General features: G+C 41.6%; 1 protein-coding gene and 1 pseudogene across 1 annotated transcript in view; both read right to left on the bottom strand.

Moving 5' to 3' along the window:
- Nucleotides 1–23,575, bottom strand: part of TRIM37 (tripartite motif containing 37) — an 81,083-nt gene that overhangs the window by 18,809 nt on the left and 38,699 nt on the right. The window contains exons 11-19 of the mRNA XM_075264869.1: nt 18,701–18,782; nt 17,212–17,288; nt 14,423–14,602; nt 12,049–12,163; nt 10,293–10,490; nt 7,731–7,870; nt 7,527–7,618; nt 5,747–5,941; nt 4,246–4,551 (exon numbers count right to left, since the gene is read on the bottom strand). Coding sequence (XP_075120970.1) covers nt 4,246–4,551; nt 5,747–5,941; nt 7,527–7,618; nt 7,731–7,870; nt 10,293–10,490; nt 12,049–12,163; nt 14,423–14,602; nt 17,212–17,288; nt 18,701–18,782 — 1,385 coding nt within the window. The remainder of the gene's footprint in view (nt 1–4,245; nt 4,552–5,746; nt 5,942–7,526; nt 7,619–7,730; nt 7,871–10,292; nt 10,491–12,048; nt 12,164–14,422; nt 14,603–17,211; nt 17,289–18,700; nt 18,783–23,575) is intronic.
- On the bottom strand, nt 20,680–20,824 carry LOC142196400 (U2 spliceosomal RNA; annotated as a pseudogene).

The following is a 23,575-nucleotide window of genomic DNA, read 5'->3' as shown; positions in this document are numbered from 1 at the left end:
AACTACCCCCCCCCCCACCCCCACCCCCCCGTTTTAAAATAATAACCTAAAAAAGAATGTGCTCTACTTACCGAACGTGCACCCTGGACGGGCATTCAGGGTGTGTCTTCATCTTCATCCCCACCTCTTCTTCCTCCGATGTCCTCCGGTCCCGTCTTCCTCCAGCGCTCGCGAACGGCCAGTGATAGCCAGGGCGCATGCGCAGTAGCTGTAGTAGAAGCCGCATGCTACTGCGCATGCGCCCAGGCCGTTTTTTCATATCAGTGTCCACGAGCGAGCGCTGGAAGACGACGGGACAGGAGTACATCGGAGGAAGAAATGGCGGGGAAGAAGATGAAGACACACCCAGAATGCCCGCCCAGCATGCACGATCCGTAAGTAGAGCACATTCTTCTTTAGGTTATTTTTTTTTAAAACGGGGGGGGGGGGGTATAGTTTAATATAACATTACCGATGCCTGAATAGCCTTTTTAAAGGCTATGCACGCATATGTGGGGCTCTATCATCATGATTTTGCTGATAGAGCCCCTTTAAAGGCATTGTAAAATATACTGAAAGAATGAGTCCATATAACTGCTAAATTGGGAGGAAAAAAAAAAAAAAGATATAACATATGAATCAAACAATATGGATGAGCCAAGCATCAATACAGCTCTGGAAAATTTCACTCACGGCTCCTGTTGACAGCATACAAACACTGTGAAAGTCTTTACACGCTGGGAGTAAACGTCCCTTCATAGCAATTCTCCTTGCTCTCGGTGATCTATGTTGCAGTGATCCCGTATGAAGGTCAGGTACGTCCGGCAAGGGAGGTATATCCTGAGATGGCAGCCAAGATGGTATATCAATAGGATCTATGTCTAGAATTTCCCAGACTGCCTGAAGATCCCTAGGTGCATAGACAGTCTTACCCCCACAAATGATGGCAAGATCAAATGGGTACAGCTAGGCGTACTGAATGTTGCGTACACGCAATTCTTCTAAAAGTGGTCTGAGAAGTCTTCTTTTAGCCAATATAGACAGGGCTACGTCTTGATAAATCGAGATCTCATTTTCTTCATAAGATACTTTGTCAGCGGCTTGAGCAGCGTTCAATATCGCGACCGCGTCCGTATAAGAGAGCAAGCCACATAGTATGTCTGTCGGTGGATTACCATGTTTAGGCCTTGGCCGAAGTGCCACTACCACTTTAGCAGCTCTCCCTGGGCCTAGAAAATCTGTAAATAGCTTGTCCGCTACCTTGGGAAGATCATCAGGAGTAAAAGATTCTGGGAGTCCTTTGATTTTTAGGTTTCTCCTTCTACTCCTATTTTCCAGGTCTTCAGCTAAGGTGAGTGATCTGTCTATAAGGTCCTTATGTTGCTGTAAGGTTCCAACCATTTCTTCAGTATGAGAGTGGATTGCAGAACAAGTATCCTCCAGTGTCTGCACTCTGCTATCTATAGATTGCATCTCTGCTTTTATTTCAGCAAGCTCCGTCATCACTGGGTTAACTGCTTTTGTCAGAGCTTTAGCAAGAGCTTTTTGTAAGAAGGATATAGATATATTGTTGCCGTCTGAATGTTCACCCTCCATGATGCTTTCGGTCTCTGATTCGTCTCCCATTTCCATGTCTAGTCTGTGGCTGGGCGCCATTTTAGAAGGCGTATTGTGTATTGTTGCACTACACCATGGAATTAACTAGCATCTTTGGCCAAAACTCTCAGTGCACTTTCAATGATTCAAGAAGTGAAAATTGAGTTGTACCAGTACCTTTATCTGTTTTCCAGGCACATTCAGTAAAACATGTCATTTACAAGATTTAATATCATTTAATGTCATTTACCACATATAAACCTTTGGTGCTTTAGCACAGATGAACAAAACTTAAGAGGAGTTTCCATGTACATGCTACTGATTGTTTACTATAGGCCATCAATTTTATACTGGTTGGGGAGACTCTTGACACACCCACTGGTCAGCTGTTTGAAGGGGTCACACCGTTCACATAAGCTCTGTGGCCTCTTCATTGTTAATATCAATCCATCTACCTACATGCAACAACTACTATGTAGATGACATGCAGTGTCAACAATGACAAGGGTGAAGCAACATGGCCCCCCTCAAACAGTGGACGGGTGCTGAGATCCTCCACCATTGGGATAATGACCTATTCTTAGTGTGAGTCCAGATATATGTCCCTCTACCAAACATTTTTACATTGGTAGCCATGGGAAGCTTTTACGGGGTAGCTCCAAAAGGTAAGAAACCCCCTTTAATAACTACACAATATGCTATTCATTTTACAAGTTCTTCATCGCTTTAAAGTCTTTAACCCCTTCCCGCCGATGGCATTTTTTGATTTTCGTTTTTCGTTTTTGACTCCCCTCCTTCTAAACCCCATAACTTTTTTATTTCTCCGCTCCCAGAGTCATATGAGGTCTTAATTTTTGCGGGACAATTTTTTCTTCATGATGCCACCATTAATTATTCTATATAATGTACTGGGAAGCAGGAAAAAAATTCAGAATGGGGTGGATTTGAAGAAAAAATGCATTTCTGCGACTTTCTTACGGGCTTTGGTTTTACGGCGTTCACTGTGCAGCCAAAATGACATGTCCCCTATATTCTGTGTTTCGGTACGGTTCCAGGGATACCAAATTTATATGGTTTTATTTACATTTTGACCCCTAAAAAAAATTCCAAAATGGTGTTAATTTTTTTTTCTAAAAGTCGCCATATTCCGACGGCCGTAACTTTTTTATACATAGGTGTATGGGGATGCATAGGGCGTCTTTTTTTGCGGGGCCGGGTGTACTTTTTAGTTCTACCATTTTCGGGAAATGTTATTGCTTTGATCACTTTTTATTCAAATTTTTATCAGAATTAAAACAGTGAAAAAACGGCGGTTTGGCACTTTTGACTATTTTTCCTGCTACGGCGTTTACCGAACAGGAAAAATATTTGTATAGATTTGTAGAGCGGGCGATTTCGGATGCGGGGATACCTAACATGTATATGTTTCACAGTTTTTAACTACTTTTATATCTGTTCTAGGGAAAGGGGGGTGATTTGAACTTTTAATACTTTTGATATTTTTTTATATTTTTTTTTACTTTTTTTTTTTTTTTTTTTTTTTTGCATTTATTAGACCCCCTAGGGGTGTTGAACCCCAGGGGGTCTGATCACTAATGCAATGCATTACAATGCTAATGCAATGCATTGCAAAAAAGCATCATCTCTTTTGCAGGCTGTATACACCAGCCTGCAAAAGAGAGAATTTGCAGACCGGTTGGGAGCCTTTAACAAGGCTCCCGGCTGTCACTGCAACATGACGTCGGCCCTGGAGCATGCTGCCTTTGACAGCAGCGCCGGAGGGGTTAATGCCTCCGATCGGTCCGGGGACCGATCGGAGGCATCAGAGCCGGTTGTCTACTGCTTAAAGCAGTAGACACCCGGCGGCTATGACGGCCGCCCGGCTCCCGGGCGGTCGCCATAGTTACAGACCCGACACGCGCCGTACTATTACGGCGCATGTCGGGAAGGGGTTAAAAAAAAAAAAATAGGTAATTGCAGAATAGGAAGAACATTTATATAATCCCTTCTATTTCTGACTACCTGGATGCATTTGCTGCCAAGTGCAATTGTTAAATATGACAAAATGGCTTGCTGTCCATAGTAACAATCTCTTCTGTGAGCGCTAAAAGACAAATGTTCATTAGAGTAACCATTATCCTTTTGTATGAAGAAATTGCAGGGAAAGTAGGGTTTTAGCTAGCATTTAACAGTGACATTAAACTGGATTGTCAACTGTAAAAAATCAGAAATGTAAAGGCTAACTATAAAATGTATCATTTAAAGCAGGGGTCCTCAAACTGCGGCCCGTGGGCCACATGCGGCACTTCTGTCTGGCCCCGCCAACAACGCTGGCAGGCGTGCATTTATAATGAAGCTCCTGGGGAGCTCGGGCCAGGCCATGGAGCGCACTTCACTTTACCTATTGGAGGGCACCGCTCCTGATGTCTGTGCGACCTGCTCTGCCTCCGGCCCACTGTTTGAAAAGTTTGAGGACCCCTGATTTAAAGGAAACATTTTTATATCCTCTCAAGGACTCATTTCTTTTGGGAACTGGAAGAGCACTGTCAAGATTAGTGGTCTTTATTAGTTGTACATTATAGCACAAACAGTCATACAAATATATAGACAACCACTTCATACACACCTACACAAGCTATAAAAGTACAATACACATAATTTCAGACTTACAAGTTCTCACGTAACAGCTTGCAAGAGAAGATTTTCGAAGTAACTCCATTCCAAGTTCTTGTAACTTGCTACATCCTTCCCCGCTACCTGTGGTTAAAGTGTCCAGCTCTCCAGTGCTATTTGTTTGGCCTTCATTAGGCCCAGAACTTCCGCTCCTGACTTCACATATCTGACTCTTTACAGCAGAAAGCTTGCTGCGCACCTCAAGGACCTGAGACTTATACCTCTTCAGCATCTTCAAATCTGGAGACACGCGCCAGGATGTCTGTTGTGTGCGGGAATCTCTATCTTTGCGAGAACAGGACGCTGAAAGCATAAGTAAATACAAATACTAGACTATCATATCTATAGATGGACAGAATTCATAGACTGGAATTTAAGCATTATAGAATGTTATACAAGTTTTTCTTTCGCCTTTCGATATAAGCATTGAATACTTTCCTGCCTGTTCTTAGGTTATCATGGTTGTGTAAGCAGGCACAACAGAAACATTTCCAGTGGATCAGTGAAAAGCATCTGATCAGTGGGGGTCCACCCATAGGGACCATAGAACAACAGGACAGAATTATGACAATTCTGTTTTTCAACAATCCTCCAATTTGGTTTTCCAAGGCAACCACTATAATAGAAGGACAGAGGCTAGGACTAAATTTAGTGCCCATTCAGAAGCTGTCCTGGCGCCATAGCTTCAGGATCTCTGCTGTTTCACACGGAAGAGACTTGGTGACACTTAACCCCTCAAGTGCCATGGCCAGATGTGACCACTACACCTGAGGGGTTCCCATAGCTTTCACAAATACCCCACAAAGTGGCCCCTGCATGTGGAGGTCACGGGAGTCATTGGGTTGCTATCTATTTTTTGTTCGCAATGTTTAATGCTCTTCGCACTGAAACTCTGAGAATGTGGTCACTGTGTTCTCACTTATATGGTAAATCTTTTCATTTCACAAACGTGCATTCATCAGAATAAGTAAGTGGGTGAATTGCATGTGCTCAGTCATAAAAAGACCACCTAAACTGAGGGAAGCTATAATCGTTCCCTGGAGTCAGCAGGATTGGGGTAAAAAAAAAAAATACCCCTTTAGGGGTTAGCCTGAAATACTCACCCCTTCACCTATTAAAAGGAGGTTTTGCTTAGAGTTAACCTATTCGTCACTTAGACGTCAAGCAATCCCTTCAATTGTGCCACTCAATATGAACGGTCTTACCCCTCATTGAAAAAGGTTGTGAGGAATTAGAAAAACATGGCCGAGTTTTTCCAAAAAGAGTGCCCCTCTTGTTCATGCACTGTATGTGATATTGCCGTGTAGGGACAAGGCTGGTGATGCTTCTTGAAGAATTCCCACCAACACTGCAACATAGCCCTCCCTCATCCTGTCACTATAAACTCTGCCTGTTCTACCTCAGAAGTATTACATTAGAAGGCAAAGAAATGAACTCTATACAGGAGGAAGTGTCAACTTACTGCATGTTATGCTTGTGTGAACCATGTATAAAGTACCTGAAGACTGGAAGATGGATGCAGGAGGCCTAGGTTGTAGACTCCAAAGATTTTCCACACTATTTCGGTCTTTAAGGTCCAGTAAATGGATTAGAATAAGGGGATCCAGATCCAATAAACTACTGCTGCTGGAGGCACTTAAGTTGTTTCCAGTGCGTCTTGAAGTTCTACTGCTACCATAGGTATGACTGCTTGCTAAATTTTAAAGAACAGTATAATGGATCATCCACATTTTTCAACAGAGTGGCAGAGTTAGATATGAAACAGATTATACCAGAAGAACACTGCAATGCATGCTTAATGGGGTATCTCAGTAATAACATGGTATCCCCCACCCACTGAATAGGAGATAATAGAAGGTTTCTAATAAATTATATAATATAGAAAATATTTATTTTAAAGCCGAAATCGGTAACTTTTCCCCCCTTCCAACTCTGACGCTATCCAAAACGGGCACTGACTGATTCCACAGATCTGTAGAGCACAACATTCCATCTTTGACATAAACTTAGAATGATGAGATAAAGCACATACTTAAAGGAGTTGTGCATTTTTAGACCAATATTGAGAGACAAATGTTAGGGTTTGTATATTAAAAAGTTGAACAATTTTCTAATATACTTTCAGTACCAATTACTCACAGTTTTCTAGATCTCTGCCTTCTGTCATTCATTCTGCTACTTCTAGTGGATAAAACTCTGATCATGGTCATGTGATTTACGGTCCATGGTCATGTGATGAGCACACAGATGCACAGCTCGTTATAATCACAGCACAATAATCAGACCTCTGCCTGGTAATCAGCTGTGTACCTGTGTTCTCATCACATGACCATGGACCGTAAATCACATGACCATGGTCAGACTTTTATCCACTACAAGTAACAGAATGAATACCAGCAAGCGGAGATCTAGAAAACTGTGAGGAATAGATACAGAAAGTATATTGGAAAATTGTATATCATTTTATTGTACAAACAATAACATTGGTTTCTCAATATTGGTCTAAAAGTGGCCAACCCCTTTAAGCTTTGGAAACTCAAATCTTGAAGATGAGTAGGGGCCTAGTGGTCAGTTCCCCGCAACCACCTAACACTTCTCCTCATCTGATATTACCAAAATACCCCTATAACATGTAGATAATAGAGTAAGAAAAAAAATACAAACAAAAACCCAACATGTTAAAGAGGACAAATTCAAACTTTGGTGACTGCCTAAACTGTTCAAGTCATGTTCCTCAGTTTTTACATTGCATATAGCCCACTATTCAAAGATTAGAAGTCTGTTCACATAACACTTGAGTGTGTGTTAAGATCATTCAGTGCCATTAAAATGTTTTCATGCTTCTGCTGTAAGATGCCTACATCTCAGAGCTCAAGTATATGTATATAAAGAGATTTTGTAGCTTTTAAACACCACAAAAAAAAAAAAAAATCTAAAATATGTAAGCAAAGAGGAAGCCAAGAATTGGCTGCCTACTGATTTATGCTTTTATGCATCAAACAATAGCCAGAAAAGGGGCAGACATGTCCTGAGGTCCTATTTATAGTCAGCTAACTATACAATGAGAAAAATACAAAGCTCTGTGAGAAACAGTGTACAGAAGTGGCAGCTCTGTGTGGATCCAATTGATCGGTACTGTACTCTCAGGTGATGAAAAGGCACACGCTGGTCTCTTTGAAAAGCTGAAATTGGAACAGTCTGTAATGTGCGTTGGCAGAGGGACTCCTCTTGTTAAGACTTTCGATAAGGTTACATGTTTAGATTGTTTTAAGTCTTACCCGAGGCTCCAGCAGAAGCAGCTGCATCCTCCATCAATTCCCCTTCTTCTAAATCCATATTGCTACCGTACTCCACATCATTTTCGCCCGACCTGAATAGGAATAATAAGCAAGTCACAAAAAGAGATAAAAATCTATGTATGACAGAACGAATGGTGAAAAATGTATCCATGTGGCAGAAAACATTCTTCCATCTATACTTACATGGTCTCTTCATCAATATCATTTTCTTCTGTGTTGCTGGTAGCAGTTGAACTGGCAGAAGAACAACTTCCCTCTAAATGGTTTACTTCATCATCCCCGGCCAGGTCGGCATCCAAATCCCCATCAGATAGATCCTGCTGCTAACACAAACATCAAGTAAATGGACTGATGCCCTCTAAGCAGTGTAAATGACCGAAAACAACAAGGCACAGAAAAAAAAACAAAAAACTAAAATTGTTTAACTTGTTAGTGAACCATCACTGCCTCATGCAGGACTCCCCCAAGATCATATTGATTTGCTGGACCCTAAATAAGTTGAAATATGTTAAAGTCATGCAATATGTTAAATAGGATACATGTAAACTGTAAGATGAAATTGTCAAGTTTACGCAAACATATGTAAACTGGACCCCAAAACAAAAATACATGCAAACACTAAAAAAAAGAACAAGAGATTATACGTAATATAATAAGCACAATATTACATGGTAATGTAGTAACAATCCCATTTACAGGGTATGTCCAGGTATACTCTCCTGTCCGATGTGTCATCATAATGGAGGGATGTGACAGGGACACTGGGTGGTACAAAGGCAACTATACTACACCTATCAAGTATACATTACCATAAGACCTATGCTTAATACATAGCATCATACGTCTACCTCAGCAACTGTACCACATAGCATGCAGTTGCGTCTTTTCACACCCAATATTAGACTAGAAAACAGAACAAAACAAAAATATGGCGGCCGATAACTTGTGCCGGAGTGGAACGGGGGCAAACAATAGCTCTTCTAAATGAAAAATCAACAAAAAATACCTCTGACGAATAGTTTTGAAATACTACAGCTAGGAAACGCGATAGCTGTTTAGCAGCTAGGACTCCGATGTACCAAGGGTCTCTCTTATGTCTGAGAGCGACTCCAAAGCTATATCATCGGTGCCCAACTTAGGTGTTTAACAGATGGGTCTCTTATGTAATAGGGGTCTCTCTCACATTAGGGAGTGATTCCCAAGCTATATTGTTGGAGTCCAGCGTTAACCTTTTCTGCACTGTCAGCTAGAACATTCATATTGGGTGAACGCTATCTAAGATATATCATAGCTCCGGCTGATGAGCAATATATAGGGAGTTATTCCGTTATTGCTGAGCAAAGTCAGTGTTTAACCTACCACTATATTATTATAGGGAGGACTATTAGGTCTCAAATGGTTTCCTAATGGAAGTGATTTTGTAGTGGGTAGTGGCTGACTTTGAAGATTAACAGGTCAGCAGTTTGTAGCACTTCCCACGGGGCGTTTACTTACTGGTCTTTTGCACTGGTGCACATTTTTAAGAGGGGCAACAATTTTAATCTATTATCAATAAAGTTTTCCTATTTTATACTTACCTTATGAGGGTGGGAAGTGTGACTTTCCTATAATTTTGTTATAGTCTGAGGTAGATCATTTTTGGTTTTTGGCAATATTAGACTAGGTGGAAGAGTATGCCTGGACATGATCTAATTAAGGATACATGTACTGTATATGCGGCAGTGACCTGGGGCAAAACTCAAGACAGACCCTGCACCTGTCCATTTTGCGTCCCCCAACACACTGAGAGCCGTGAATGCCATTCATGTGTTTTCTGTGTCATTCAATCATGGCCTGGTTACATGAACAAAGTCGTGTTGTGTGCATGCAGTCTTACTTATGTCTAAATAGTCACACATCTATGAGTGCAGAAATCTGTATTGAGAGTGGTTTCTGCCTCTGAAGGTTACTGTATAGGGGATACCATGTGTAACATATAGAGAAAATGAGGGTGAGTGAGGGTCACTTCAAACAGTTACATTACGGGCATTATAACACGTACAAACTTGTTTTGGATGTCATACGAAAGAGAAGATTATCTTCTTTCATATGACACTAAAGTTCTGTCAAAGTTATTTCCGGAGACATAACTGGTTGAAAACAAATTTGGGAATAGGATATTTATATGCAACTCTATAATATATACAATATAAAAATCCCATTCCTGACTGTGTTTTTAGAATTAGTGACATCTCTGGAAATAAATTGATAGTACCTTAGTGTCATATTAAAGAAGAGAATCTTTTCTTTTATGCGACACCAAAATCAAGGTTGTACGTTTTATTATATCCAAGATATAACTGTTTAAAGTTACCCTCCCTTGCACCATCATCCCACACATGTAGCATTACCTAAGGAGGGGGGCCCTCAAACCAACCCAACACCACCCTTTATCCCCCTGCTGGGCCACGGAAAAATTGTCTTCAATTTAACTGGTCCTTGGAGGAAAGAAGAAGGGAAAAAAAAAAAAAAAAAAAAAGGATCAGGTACTGCTGTTTTAAGGAATATGTAGAGAATATTCTTAGTGACTCTTTTGCATTGTAAACAAAAAAGGATACTCACCTATCCCCTGCACTACATTTATGCCGCCGCAAAGAGAAGCAGAGAGGCTCACAAGTCTGGTTTACACTCACCCCAGATAAACGTGAGTTTTCTGTAATTCATGTACAAGTTTCTTTAATTGATAATGAAAGTGGAGTTACTTACATTATAGACATCATGAAGGATTTTCTCCTCATCCTCCTCAGCCTCTCTTGGAGTAGGTAAAGAAGGGATGTTCTCTAGATTGGCTTCTGTCTTTTTGGCCCTGACTTCTGGGCTTTCATCATTCTGAGGGCTGAGATGAGTGTCTGGCGGAGACATTCCTCTAGATTTCTGGTTTCTTGACAGTTCAATAGCAAGTCTCTAGAACAGAACAGACAAATAGTGCAACAGTAAGGCCAGAGCTATACTGCAGCCTGTAGACTAGAGCCACTGTACTAGCAATATAAAATACACTGGAGTCATTGGAGGCACAATTCACAGCATTTTTCACTGACACACAAAAGTATGGTATTGTACGATTGTGATCCTTTTTCATTTATTAATTCCCCATCAGTATGCCTTTGGAGTGTGGGAGTACCCAGAGGAAATTTACACAAACACAAACACGAACATACAGACTCCATGCAGATGTTGTCCTTGGTTGAATTCGAACCCAGGACTCCAGCGCAACAAGGCTGTAGTGCTAACCACTGAGCCACCGTGTCGCCATTTATTTATTAAACACTGACTCTATGGAAATCGATAGCCACTTGTTCGTAAACGGACCTGCTAAACTGATGTAATAATTGCATCTTAATGCATATAATATTCAAATTTTTCAAGCTAATATTATTTTGGCTGTGAAATACAGATGGCTTTCCTCCAAAATGTAGAAAACATCTGTAAAGAAATGCAAGTACGACTACATTATAAAATTCTGGGGTCAATCTAAATAGACAAGTGATGTACTAACTTGTCTCAGTCACCTTATAAACACTGGAGTCGCAGGTCACATGTATGACTCACTCTGCCTTTTAAACTGATGCAATGAGGAGGAATACAGAGGATTGGGCATTCAGTTACCATAAGTGATTTGGAGATTGTGCTTAATAAATCCCAAATGTCTGTTTAGCTTGTTTTCCCCACAGAAGCAATTTAATACAAATCTTTATGATCATGCATAATCACATTATAATGTAGGTGCTGCCTGTCTATCAAGGTGTGTGATGGTGTCAATAAGGGGGGGGGCATTACATTTTATAGTAGTATTGTTTGCAAATTATGTGTACTGCATGTTGGCATTACCCATATGCACTGTAAAGTGAAATTATAAACTCACTTTATATACTTCATATTGTGTGCATACTTTAACCATATGGCAAACCATGCATTCACACCAGTCCCTATGTGGGGACCCCCACCTCAGACAACCCAGATTGAGCAGAACAGTCTCTCATTTTGGTTGCTGTCTGCTGTTCCGGACAAAAGGTAGCAATTTCAACTGTATCTGCGTCCTTAGGATGCAGGTCAGAGGTGTAGCTATGAGGGGGGGGGGCAAAGGTGTCATATGCTTCCAGGCCCTGGACTCTGTGCTAGCCCTCAGGCGCGATGAGCACAGAGCTGAAGACCTCACTACATCCAGAACCAACAGGTTCTGTGGAAATTAAAAAAAAAAAAAAAAAAAAAAAATGCATATAACATAATATATTAATTGGTCACTGAGGAGGCAATATATGGAGGTTATCTTAAGGGACACAAACACAGTATGTGTGGCCCACATTTAGGGGATATTAAATTACATGTGTTTGGTCGGGGGGGGGGGGGGGGGCGAGAATTTGAATCGGGGCAACTATTGTGTTTAAACAGCCCTAAGTATAACCAAGTCCATGACAACCTTCCCCATTGAAGAAATATTATACTAAACAAAAACATCACTCACTTCTTTCAAGTTGTTTATCTGTTGTACGTAACTAGTTTGTGCTGCCTCGAGCTGAGAGATGTACCAGTGTTGATCCCGACTCTTCTGAAAAAATGTAGGAGAGCGAACCTGGAATCTTGAGAAGCAATGAATATGGTAAATATACCATATTACTAGTCACACAAATCAAAGCTTTACATTACTGAAATTAAGGTAAGGTTTATCCTGACATTTAGGACAAACTTTTCTGAAGGTACAAAAGTCTATTATTTTCTCTGTCGATCTTGAAGCTGCAGTTAATGTGACCCAAGTATAAAAGACAAAACAGTCAGAATAGAGAAAAATACATCTCCAAGGAAGCCGCAAATATTACAGTAGAAAAGATTTAACTATATGTTACCTGCTGCTCATGAAGAACTAACATCAGTAAATAAGTAAATAGCTTTCTTTTCCCATATGACCAATAGTATTTTTTACTTTTTATCTACCATTTAGAAGACAGATTTGCTTTGCCACATTGCCTCACTGTTATCTGGGAAAATTAATTGTCTTCTTATCCATATAAACAAGTCTATGTGTAAAGTGCAGCAGAAATATAACAGCTAATAAAATTATTATAAACATTCACACAGTAATATACATAGCAAAATATATAGAAACTTTCCAAGATTCTCCCAACTATATGAGTAAAATAGTTATTGTGCAAGACATTTTTTTTTCTAGCTTACGAAAAATGTCCTCTGCAGAAAAGAAAATATTCATGGGCGAAGCTATAAATAAAAGATGATCAGATGTGATGGCAATGTGATGCTAAAAGCTGAAAACCCGCAGACCCCATAGACTATAAAGGAGCCCACCAGGTTTCCACACAGTTTACGCATGAAAAATGCTGAGAAAAGTCCTGCTTGCAGGACATTTCTCTCTGTGGTTTTTAAGTGGGTTTGGGGACAGAAAGCCTAAATGTAGATCAGGCACAGATGTGAACCTAGCTTGAGACCTTCTTATAATTCAGGTCCATGATCATGGAGGATGGAATGAAGAGTCCAGATTCAAGACTTTCAGCTACAAAGGGTTAATCACACTAAAATGTAGCCACTTTTATACTTACAAACAAACATATTTGGATATGTTAGTCTAGTACAACCACGTACTGTGCAAGACCCAGAGAGGTGACTGTCAAGCACTTTGCAGTAGGTCTTACTCAGGACTCTCCTGCCAGCTCCAACCACTTGCATTAGTGGACCTTCTAGTTCTCTGATATCTTTCTACATCCATCTGAGAATTTCACTTCAACGTCAGAACTTCATGTTGGGCACCCTGGGCCGCCTTCTCTATCTGCAACACTATCGTCAAATTGGTCTCACTAACCTTCTCTCTAGGCCTGTCTCTTCTGTTCAATGTATTATTAGAGTCTTATTAGGATCTAGCACTGTTTCTTACTTGGGCCTCTCCTTGCAGTCTTTATATCTAGATGCTCCTCCGTTAGCTTCGGTCTTCCCATATTGTGCACCCACAACAGGGGGACACTTGCTGCTCCCTGGCACTACTATAATCTTAGTGAGAAGCTGCTTCCTTAAATAAACTTTCCTTGGTGCCTCCTAACTCCTAAAGAAATTGGCAAGGACTTTGCTCAAGTGCATATTGTGTAGAGCTTTCTATTACAATGATGCAACAGCACTATTTAGTGGCAGGATGTCGCTAGTGCATTTGCACCAGCATGCTACAACCTAACTTTTCCCTAAGCAATCACTGATCCTGTCTATAGTCATGGGTACTGTTGTAGGTGCACATATATACAATGGCAGAAGTTCAAGGTAAAAGTCCAGTTAGACAGGAGGTTAGAAATTTCACTAGGCATTTCCATTTCAAATTATAGAATTTTGCAGGATTGTGTTATTTCTCTATTGATATAGCTATGCATTCTATAATGAGAAGTCTAGGACACAGTCATATCAGTAATTCACAGTCTCTCCACTATGGCTGTGCGTATAGATAGATGTCTATCACTAATAGGACCACCTTCTTGATTTCAGAACACAGAAAGAACTGAGATTTCTATGGATAAATGACAGGTTACACTGAATCCTATCCCACAAATTTTATAGCAGTCTGGTCAGTTCCTTATGCTTGAGAACATGACAAATGTACTGTAGACTGAAAACCATTTTCTTGTTACAGGTTCCCTTTAAATAAAAAATAAAATAAAATCACAGCACATCACGGGAACAGGCCACATAACTCATACAGTCAGAACAAACACCAGTTTTATGCAACATCCTCATTTATCCCATGTCTATTTAAAGTGAAGGAAGGTGCACACAAAAGGCCGCTGCTCGTGATGGATGTGCTCCTAACCTCAAAATGTAAAACAGTGAGATTAATGTCACAGACGTACCTTAAAATGACAGTGTCATTTGCACGGTTCAGATAGCCTTCATTAGCAAGCAAGTCCAGGCGAAAGAAGCGGTTATATCCCCAGCACTCGCCTACTTCAAAATCAGATGCAAACTCTCGAATGATGTTTTTAGCAGGATCATTGGAAGACTGATGTACCATTTCTACGCGATACTCATACCTGCCAGAGACAAACGTCTTAGATGGCAAATCTAGAGATAACTGCAGAGGAGAATGACAACTTAATAATATTACATTATGTTAAAAATGGGGTTGTACTATGATATGATGTGTGATATTTTGTTCGTTATTGTGTTATTGATGTGGAGGGTGGGTTAGGGCCAAGAGGGAATGGCGATGTGGCTTATCTCTGTTTGAAATTTCCTTATGCTTTATTTTATGCTCTTTTGTGGAAGTCTTTTCCCTGATTGCATTGTTTGCTCTGTTATATAATTTTCAATAAAACGAGTTAAAAAATAAAATAAAATAAAAAATGGGGTTGTACAACCTAAGAAGTCAGGTTAATTGAAATGGGTTGTCTGTTCTGACATCTACAAACCAATTTTCCCAGCAGATGATTGACATTGCAGGGGAAAAGATGCACTTGACACAGCACCAATAGAATATCATAGGTGACCAGTGTAATGCAGGACAAACTAGGCCCAAATCCAAAGACAGAGATGCTCTCTGCTCTGGCTAAAGCTGGTTGCACAAGAATGTGTGCTAACGGGCTTCTGTGAATAAACGACACAGACAGTGCATGGAGGACAAGTGGATGTCACCCATGTTCTGCCTGTGCACCGGACATGCAACAGCCATACTTCTGCAGCCTCTTTAATTCAATGCTATAGGAGCCACATAAGCAAGATCGCAAAATCAGACAGGAATAAGACCTGTTCCATAATTTGCGGCCAGAACTGTCGGCCCGCACACTTGACCATGTCATTCACGGTCATGTGTACAGGCCCATAGAAATGAATCTATCTGGGAATAACCCGGATAGCACTCTAAGAAGTCATATAGTTGACTTCAAGGGGGCTAACAGTAGGACACCCTGACCAGGAGAAGCTCCCTCTACCATACCTATTTGCCAAATGGAAAAGGGGTTCTCTACAGGAGACAACTACAGCTCAGCGTCAAATATAAACCCCTTCCACCCCCCCTCCATTCAAAAAAAAAAAAAAAAGAAAAGAAAAAGATTAAAATACTAGACACTTGATAAAAAAAAATATATTACTATACATACATACCAACCCATATACCGTATATACTCGAGTATAAGCCGAGGTTTTCAGCACAGTTTTTGTGCTGAGAAAGTGCTCCTCGGCTTATATTCGGGTCATTACGGTAATTTTCTGCTAGCAGGCCAGGATAGGACACTTGTATTGCCGTCTATGGGACTTGTTCTATAAAGTTCTAAATCACTCCTTTCCCTACAATACATATAAAGGCGAGTTCACAGCACCTGATCTCAGTTATGCAGGTTTCCGTTTTCTGTCGGCAGAAGACAAAAACCGACATTCAGTGTCTGTAGGTGAGCATCTTCTGCTGCCCAATTGACGAAACCGTTATGCATAACGGAGATTGGGCACTAGTGTGAACCTGCCCTCAAAGTAGAAAATGACTGTGACACACATACACATTAGATATCACTGTGTCTGAAAGTGCCCGGTCTACTGAATATAGGGTATCTGCAGTGCTTCTATTCCGTCGGGAAGGGGTTAATAGGAGCGCTGCAGATCCCCTATATTCAGCCAGGCTAAATTCCAACTGGGGGTAAAAAAAAACAATCCTCAAGCTCAGGGAAGGGGCAGACAGACAACCAAAACACCCCCTCCCCTTCCTCAGCATCTACTGCACCCAAGAGCTCGGCCATTTTAATTTTTGAAATTTTCCAGTAGCTGCTGCATTTCCCCCCTAGACTTATACTCAAGTCAATAAGTTTTCCCAGTTTTTTGTGGTAAAATTAGGGGGGTCGGCTTATACTCGAGTATATACGGTAGATTAAAAGTACATGGACTCACATTTTCCTCAGCACCTTGCCAATCATTGTTGCATAAAGAGAATCTTATCTCCTCCAAGTTGACCTCTTTGCATCAATTGATAGCTGCTGCTCCACTGATCCTGACTTTTTTCTATAGACCACACTGTTCCTGAGCAATAAGTGCTATTACTTTTGGTGCCTCCTATGCTATTTAGGCTCTGTACTGTCAGGAGGGCAGTGTCAGGCAGGAGAAGACAAGGGGTGTGACTAAGCTGTGAGACTGTTTACATTTGATTGGAGCTCTGAAACACACTGCTTGCCTGTTCCTGCCTGACACCACCCATCTCACAGTACAGAGACTAAGTAACATATCAGGCACCAAAACATCACCACCTGCTCAGGAACAGTGGGAGCTAGAGAAAAAAAAATAAATACAACTGCACTGGAATCAGTGGGGCAGCACCTATTAGCAGATGCTAAAAACTGGTGTTGGCAGATATGGAAAAAGATCCTTTTTAATAAAATATGGATGATATCAATGGTAGGCATTTATAAAACTCCATATACTAGCACATTTACTTGAATCCTTGTCGGAAAGTAACAAATTATGGCAGGTGGATAGCCACTGAGGAGCCTAATTTACTATCAGGCATGCACATCTCATTCCAGCGCACAGTACGAAAAGCTAGTCTTGCTAAATTCCCTTTAAATTTAAAGTAAAAGAAAAACCCTACAGCAGTAATGCACAGCAGTGTGGATAGACCAGATGGTACAATATTATCATATAAAAAAGTAGGAACACATACTTTGAGGTTTCTGGAAGGCCAGCAGAAAGTTCAAGGAAGACCGATAAATAGTAACCTCTGACAACTCCATTTCCATCCTTAAAAAGAAACAGATAATTCACCAATTATGCAAAAGTTCTCAAAACACTATAGGAAAATGTAGACAAATAAAATTGCTACAATGTCAGGACAACATATGTAAATCATACAGTGTAAAATATGAAATATATCACTAACAACACAGAGCAGTCCTGGAACCTATACGAGAGGATATCTGCTTTGTAGCCATTTATTTATACAGGAACCCATAAGAAATAACACATTTTACTTGAGTCTTTACTGTTTAATACATGCAAATGTTTCTTTGAAAACTTTTTTTTTATATTTAGACATGTTTATACGAATATACTGTCTTTATATGACATATGAAAGCCTCTCTTGCCTCAGGTGAAAATTCTTCATCCTCCCTATTTAAAGGTACCTTCAACTGCCAGCATTCTTACACTGGTCCTCAGAGGCATCTCAAGAAATTCCAGGCAATTTCATAATAAATTGGGTCTTAAAAGATCTCTAGTATACAAGTCTGAAATGGTCACCTTTTACTAGAGGTAGAAATTACTCAGCCTAAAAGGCGTAATAGTAATAGTTGGTTGCCTTTTACAGGTATAAAGTCACGGGCAGCATGGTGGCTCAGTGGTTAGCACTGAAACCTTGCAGCACTGGAGTCCTGGGTTCAAATCCTGCCAAGGACAACATCTCCAAGGAGTTTGTATGCACTCCAAAGACCTACTGATAGGGATTTTAGATTGTGAGCCTTACATGGGACAGCGACTGACAATGCCTGAAAAGTGCTGCGGAATATGATGGCACTATATAAGTAAGCAGATAAATAAGACACTGTTAAATGTGTGTGCTACTTTCTCATCTTCTTTCTTGTTTGTTGCAAAGCTGACTATGGTTATATAGTGGAGAAGAGATTGTTATGTATTGTGCACCTAGGTTTTGCAGACGTAGTACAATTGAATTTAAGATTTTTTTTTTTTTTTGTTATATGAAGAGAAAACAACAACTGAGGTACTTGTGTACCAAGCAACAACTGAGGCTGTTGATACCTATGTTAAAGTCAACATAAGGGGACTTGCGGTAGTAATATAGAGCGCAGCAGTGTTATCCCACTGTTAAAAAATCTGATCAAATAGTGTAATAGTAGTAAAATGCCAGACCCCCTATACATAGAATAATTTCCCTTAGTCCTCTCCCACACAGTATAATGCACATTTAGTTCCCCCACACATTATGATGCGCTATAAGTCCAACAGACAGACCCTACACAGCTGTGCTCTCTGCTGCTGTGAGAAACTGACTGTCAAAAAAAGAATGGGGCAAAAAAAAAGTAATGCAACATATTAAATTTTTTCTATGTTTTAGAATATTTTTTCCCCACCAAAACAGTAATGTCCTGTGGCCATATAATTCTGGAGGTGGAGAATTTTACAATATGCATGCTCACCGGGTAAACCTTTAGTCTCCAACAAAGGCCTGACACTTGTAATGGAGGGCTGTATACAGGGTCAGCGCGCTGGCGTAAAGTGCTGGAGAAGAGAAAGAAAAATATGGGAAACAAATGATACATAACTGTCAGGAAATCCTCCATCCGATGATCAGGCGGTACACAAAAGCATTATAGAGAAGCGGCTCAATTATTTTTAAAGGAGATTTCCATTTTTCTGACTTCTATTCAGATTCTTTAGCTACTAATGGTCAATTAACCCAACGTACAAACTTCACTTTTTAAAGTAAGTTCAGATGCCAGAGATCCGTAAAAGCTTTCTGGCTGAATTGGCTTTCCTAGTTGCTAGGGGAAACCAATTACTAAAATGAAGCAGCAATGAAAATCTTAGTCATGTCAAGTCAATGCTGACCTTCCAATCCTCAGTAAACACAGTATAAAAATAACTAAATACAGAAATTGCTCCAAAACCAATTATCCTTCCACCTGACCCGCAGTGACCTCAATGACTTGCCAGTGTTGACTTGGTTTCCATCCAAGTATCAGGAGAGCTAATATGTGCCCTGTTTTGCCCAGAATTTGTTTGAAAAGGGGTGGCTTTATACACAGTTTTAAAGGTGTTTTTCAGGCAAAACAATTGAAGACTTGTGTTTGTACAGCAGCTGTGCTTGGCATCATGCTCCAACCCATTGACTTTAATAGGACTTTGCTGTGATCAGGCCGTGTGACCAAAAAACATGATGTCACACGGCCTTTGAAGCGCATCGCCCCTGCCACTTCAAACAGCTGATCCACAGGGAACCCAGGAATCAAGACTCCTGTGGATCTTTGAATAATGATCAGAAAACCCCTTTAAGAAAAAAAATCCCCTGCAGTTTCCAATCCAGCTTTATGACCACAATCTAGGAGATGATCCAGTAGTAGGGAAAATATGAAACATAAAAGCACTTCCTTTAAATTTCCCAACAATCCAAAAACACGTCTGACAAAAACGGCAGAGTTTGTCATAAGATAGTTGGAGCAGCAGCATAGGAGGCAAAAGAACAGGCCTCCCGCAGCCCCCCTAAGCTCTGCAAACCAAAGAATTGGGGGTGACAGAGGATCAGCTTATATACATACACATTTTTTCGAAGGCCTCTAACTGTGCCGTCTCTCACACAAAGTGCATGAAAAAAGTGGGAGTGCCACTAAAAAAAACAAAAACAAAACAAAAAAAAAAACACGTGCCCAGGACGCTTTCTGCTGTGGGTACCCTTCCCAAAAAGGAATAGGGTTCCCGACTTGCTCCAAGCTACTGGGCCAAAAGGCACCAAGTGACTTAGAGTCACGAGAAGGACGGACTGCCGGAGCAGAAGGTCCATATTGCCCTTTTCCCTTTGGGCTGCCACCACCCTAGGGTACTAAGAGCCGATCAGTCGTCCAGTTTCTCCCTGGGTTGCCACCACCTGGGACACTCTTGGTCTCAGATACCTTGCCCACCTCTACCAAAGCAGAGGCAGGTCACAAAAAAGAAGGACTCCCAACCCCCACAAAATGTCGGGAGAGTCCCAAAGTGGTACAGCATCCCTTCGTCCCACAAAACAGTGACAAGAGTGACAAAACAAACGTGAAAAAGACTAAACAAGTGCTAGGGTGCCCGTTCAGGCCCAGTCTACCCGCCGGATCTATAAAAATTTCCCTGCACTGGGTAAACCAGGCATAGGGAGTGGGTGTCACAAAGGTGTGTATAGTGCAATAGCAATGTGCCAAAGTTCAGTGGGATCCCATCCCCAGTGATCTAAGGCACCCCAGGGGCCACTCGGCACCCCCAGGGCATTGCACTAGAAGCCTTTGAGACGCTTCCCCGGCCCCCAGCCAAGATCCCCAGGCACCCGGTGGTTATGTTGCCAGCATCCATAGCTTTTGCAGTTCCCCCGCAGTGGGCTCCTCAAATCACTGGCGGAACCTGCTACTTACTACTTCTCCCAGCAACATGCCCCAAGTGGTTCTCTTTTTCCCCATCTCCACAGCATTCTGTCTACTCCTGCCTTTGGCCCACCAGGCCCTCCGGCAGTTTTGATTACTGACTGCTTCTGATAAGAACAGATACTACACTTGATCTTAGCCAAAAGGCCAAGAAGCGATATAAACACACACATACATAAGGGATAATTATATGGACATTATATGACAGTTCGAAAATGTAAAGGATGAGGCGGCACTACTGCATGCATACAAACTATGCTATGGAAGGTCAGAGGTAAATTCCATATACTTCACTGGTGGTGCTCACAGCAAGTAAAAAAGTCCATATACAGTCCAGAAAATAGAAAAAGCTGGGCACTCACCGTTGAAAGAGTATAAAAATATTTCAAACCTTTATTTCAAACATCCATATAAAATACAATACGGGAGGAGGCACGCCTGGGAGAGGAGTGTGACAGCAGTTTCGTGCTGGTAGCACTTTTTCAAGCGCTTGAAAAAGTGCTACCAGCACGAAACGGCTGTCGCTCTCCTGGACAGTATATGACAGTTATTTTGCATTTTTGTCCATTACACTCTCGCTAACTGCTATTTCCACCATAAACAGCACGCAGAAAGTAGAGAAGGATCTGTTCAATAACTCCCCATCTCATATGCATTGCAGTCTATGTAAAGGCTGATGGTATAACAAAGCACATCCTTTTCATTTATTGATGTAAAAGTCACCTGCAGTATTCCCCACACACCCCCAACTGTGAATGCATAAACAAATGTGTCCATGTGACCAAAGCACTAACTGTACAGGCTGCATATGGTTTTATTTAAAATGTATTTATGAATGTAGCTGTAGATCACTGGAAATCTGTAGCATGAAGTGTTGGAGCAAAGTGATAAGTGTTTGATCGACAATTAAATAACCAATAACACCAATTAAATAACTAGTTTCTAGCAGTATTTTTTTTATCATTAATACATTTTGCAATAGTCTTTGCAGAATTTTGGAAAGGAGTCTGCATTTGTTAGTACTTTATTCTTTCTAATGAGAGCATTCCCCGATTCTCACTGTGTATGGTCTTGCATGCAATGAAGAAAAAATGATCGGACAGGGCAGCACTTTAATCAGTTATATCCCATTATAAAACATAGAATCATGCTTCTGGTGTCATATGAAAGTAGAGAGTCTCAGCATGTCAGACTTCCGTTCTATTTGTATTATTTCCAGAGATCTCAGTTGAAAATACAGTTGGGATTGTGCTGACTGATTTCAGCTGAAAATGTATTTTGAAAATTTACTGTATCATACGAAAGACTACCAGTTACCTGCGACTTCGTCTGCGGGTTGGCGGTGGCGCTGAACCGCTTACATTTCTTGTCCCCCTATCTCTGCTTGTGGTTTCTTATTCCCCCTTTCATCGGCCCCCGGTTTCTAGTCCCCCCCTCCCCATCTCTGCACCCAGTCTGTTGTCCCCCCATCTCTGCCCCCAGTTTCTTGGACCCCCTCATCTGCCTCCAGTTTCTTGTCCGTCCCCCCCCCCCCCCCACATCAGCCCCAGTGTAGGTGGACTCACCTTGCCACGCATCGGTGTCGGGCGGCTGGCTGCGTGTGGCGTATAGGAGGCAGAGCGAGGGCGTCAGGTTGCTATGACAGCTGGAGCCTCGCGCTGCCTCCCTGGTCTGTCAGGCGTGCGGTTGTATTGCAGCCTAAGCAGTTAGACTGCAATACAGGCACTGGTATCATACAGTGCATTGCCGAATACCGGCGCCTGTATTGCAGTGTACCTGCCATACGCAGCCAGCCGGCCGACACCTATGTGCAGCGAGCAAGGGGAGAGAGCATCGGGGGAGCGTGGCAAGGTGAGTCCAACTACACTGGGGCCGATGAAGGGCGGGGGGGGGGGTTTTGGGGGAGAGACATGAAGCTAGGGTATATGGTTGATCCCTGGGGACCTCGACATAGGGACCCCCCCCTTCCCTGGGACATCCCCTGTACCCGCTGCACTTCCCTGCTGAATCAGCACGCCCACCTTCAGCCCCCAACCTATGGTGCCGCCAGAGCCCGCCCACAGCCTGCCATGCACCAATAGCAGGTGCGTGCACAGACCAGCGCTGGCGGAATGCCAGCTGCTGCAGCCGAGCTGGAGGATTGTTTGGAGGGTCACGATTCGATTAGGGGTGAGTGACCCACATTTAAAGTAGCCTACTACCTTTTCCTGGCAAGTGTGTGTGTGTGTGTGTGTGTGTGTGTGTGTGTGTGTGTGAGAAATTTCCACAAAATCCATTCAGCCGTGATTGAGGAACAAACATCCAAACCCACAAACATCCAAACTCACAAACTTTCACCTTTATATTAATAGGATAAGAAACAACAAGAAAACAAGGAGAAGAATAAAGAAATGCCAGATTTCAATGAAAGGAGCCAAGTTAAAGGGCCTCTATCACTAGGAAAAGTCATTTTTAACTAATCACACCTTTGCATAGCCTTTAGAAAGTCTATTTCACACCTAACTTTTGTATGTAGATTGCCTCAGTGGTTTCTGAATAAGTCCGTTTATATTCATATGCTAATTAGACTAGTGCACATAGATGGTGCACACCTCTCTCTGATCTTTTCTATTGGAGGCTGCTGCTGCTGACTTGCTTCCTGTTTGCTTCACACACATAGAAGATAATGGGAGAGAGGAGGCTGCTGGGCACTTCCTGTGCTGGCTGGAGGCTCATTAGCATATGAATAAAAACTGTCTTATTCAGACACCACTGAAGCAATCTACATACAAAAGGTAAGTGTGGAATAGACTTTCTAAAGCCTATGCAAGCATGTGATTAGATAAAAATGACTTTTCCCAGTGATAGAGCCCCTTTAATAAAGTATATTACGAAATGTATTAATAGCTCAAAAGCTGCCAGAAAAATCAA

This window comes from Leptodactylus fuscus, chromosome 2 (assembly GCF_031893055.1).
Source record: "Leptodactylus fuscus isolate aLepFus1 chromosome 2, aLepFus1.hap2, whole genome shotgun sequence".
NCBI lineage: Eukaryota > Metazoa > Chordata > Amphibia > Anura > Leptodactylidae > Leptodactylus > Leptodactylus fuscus.
This window is presented reverse-complemented; position numbering and strand designations above follow the sequence as displayed.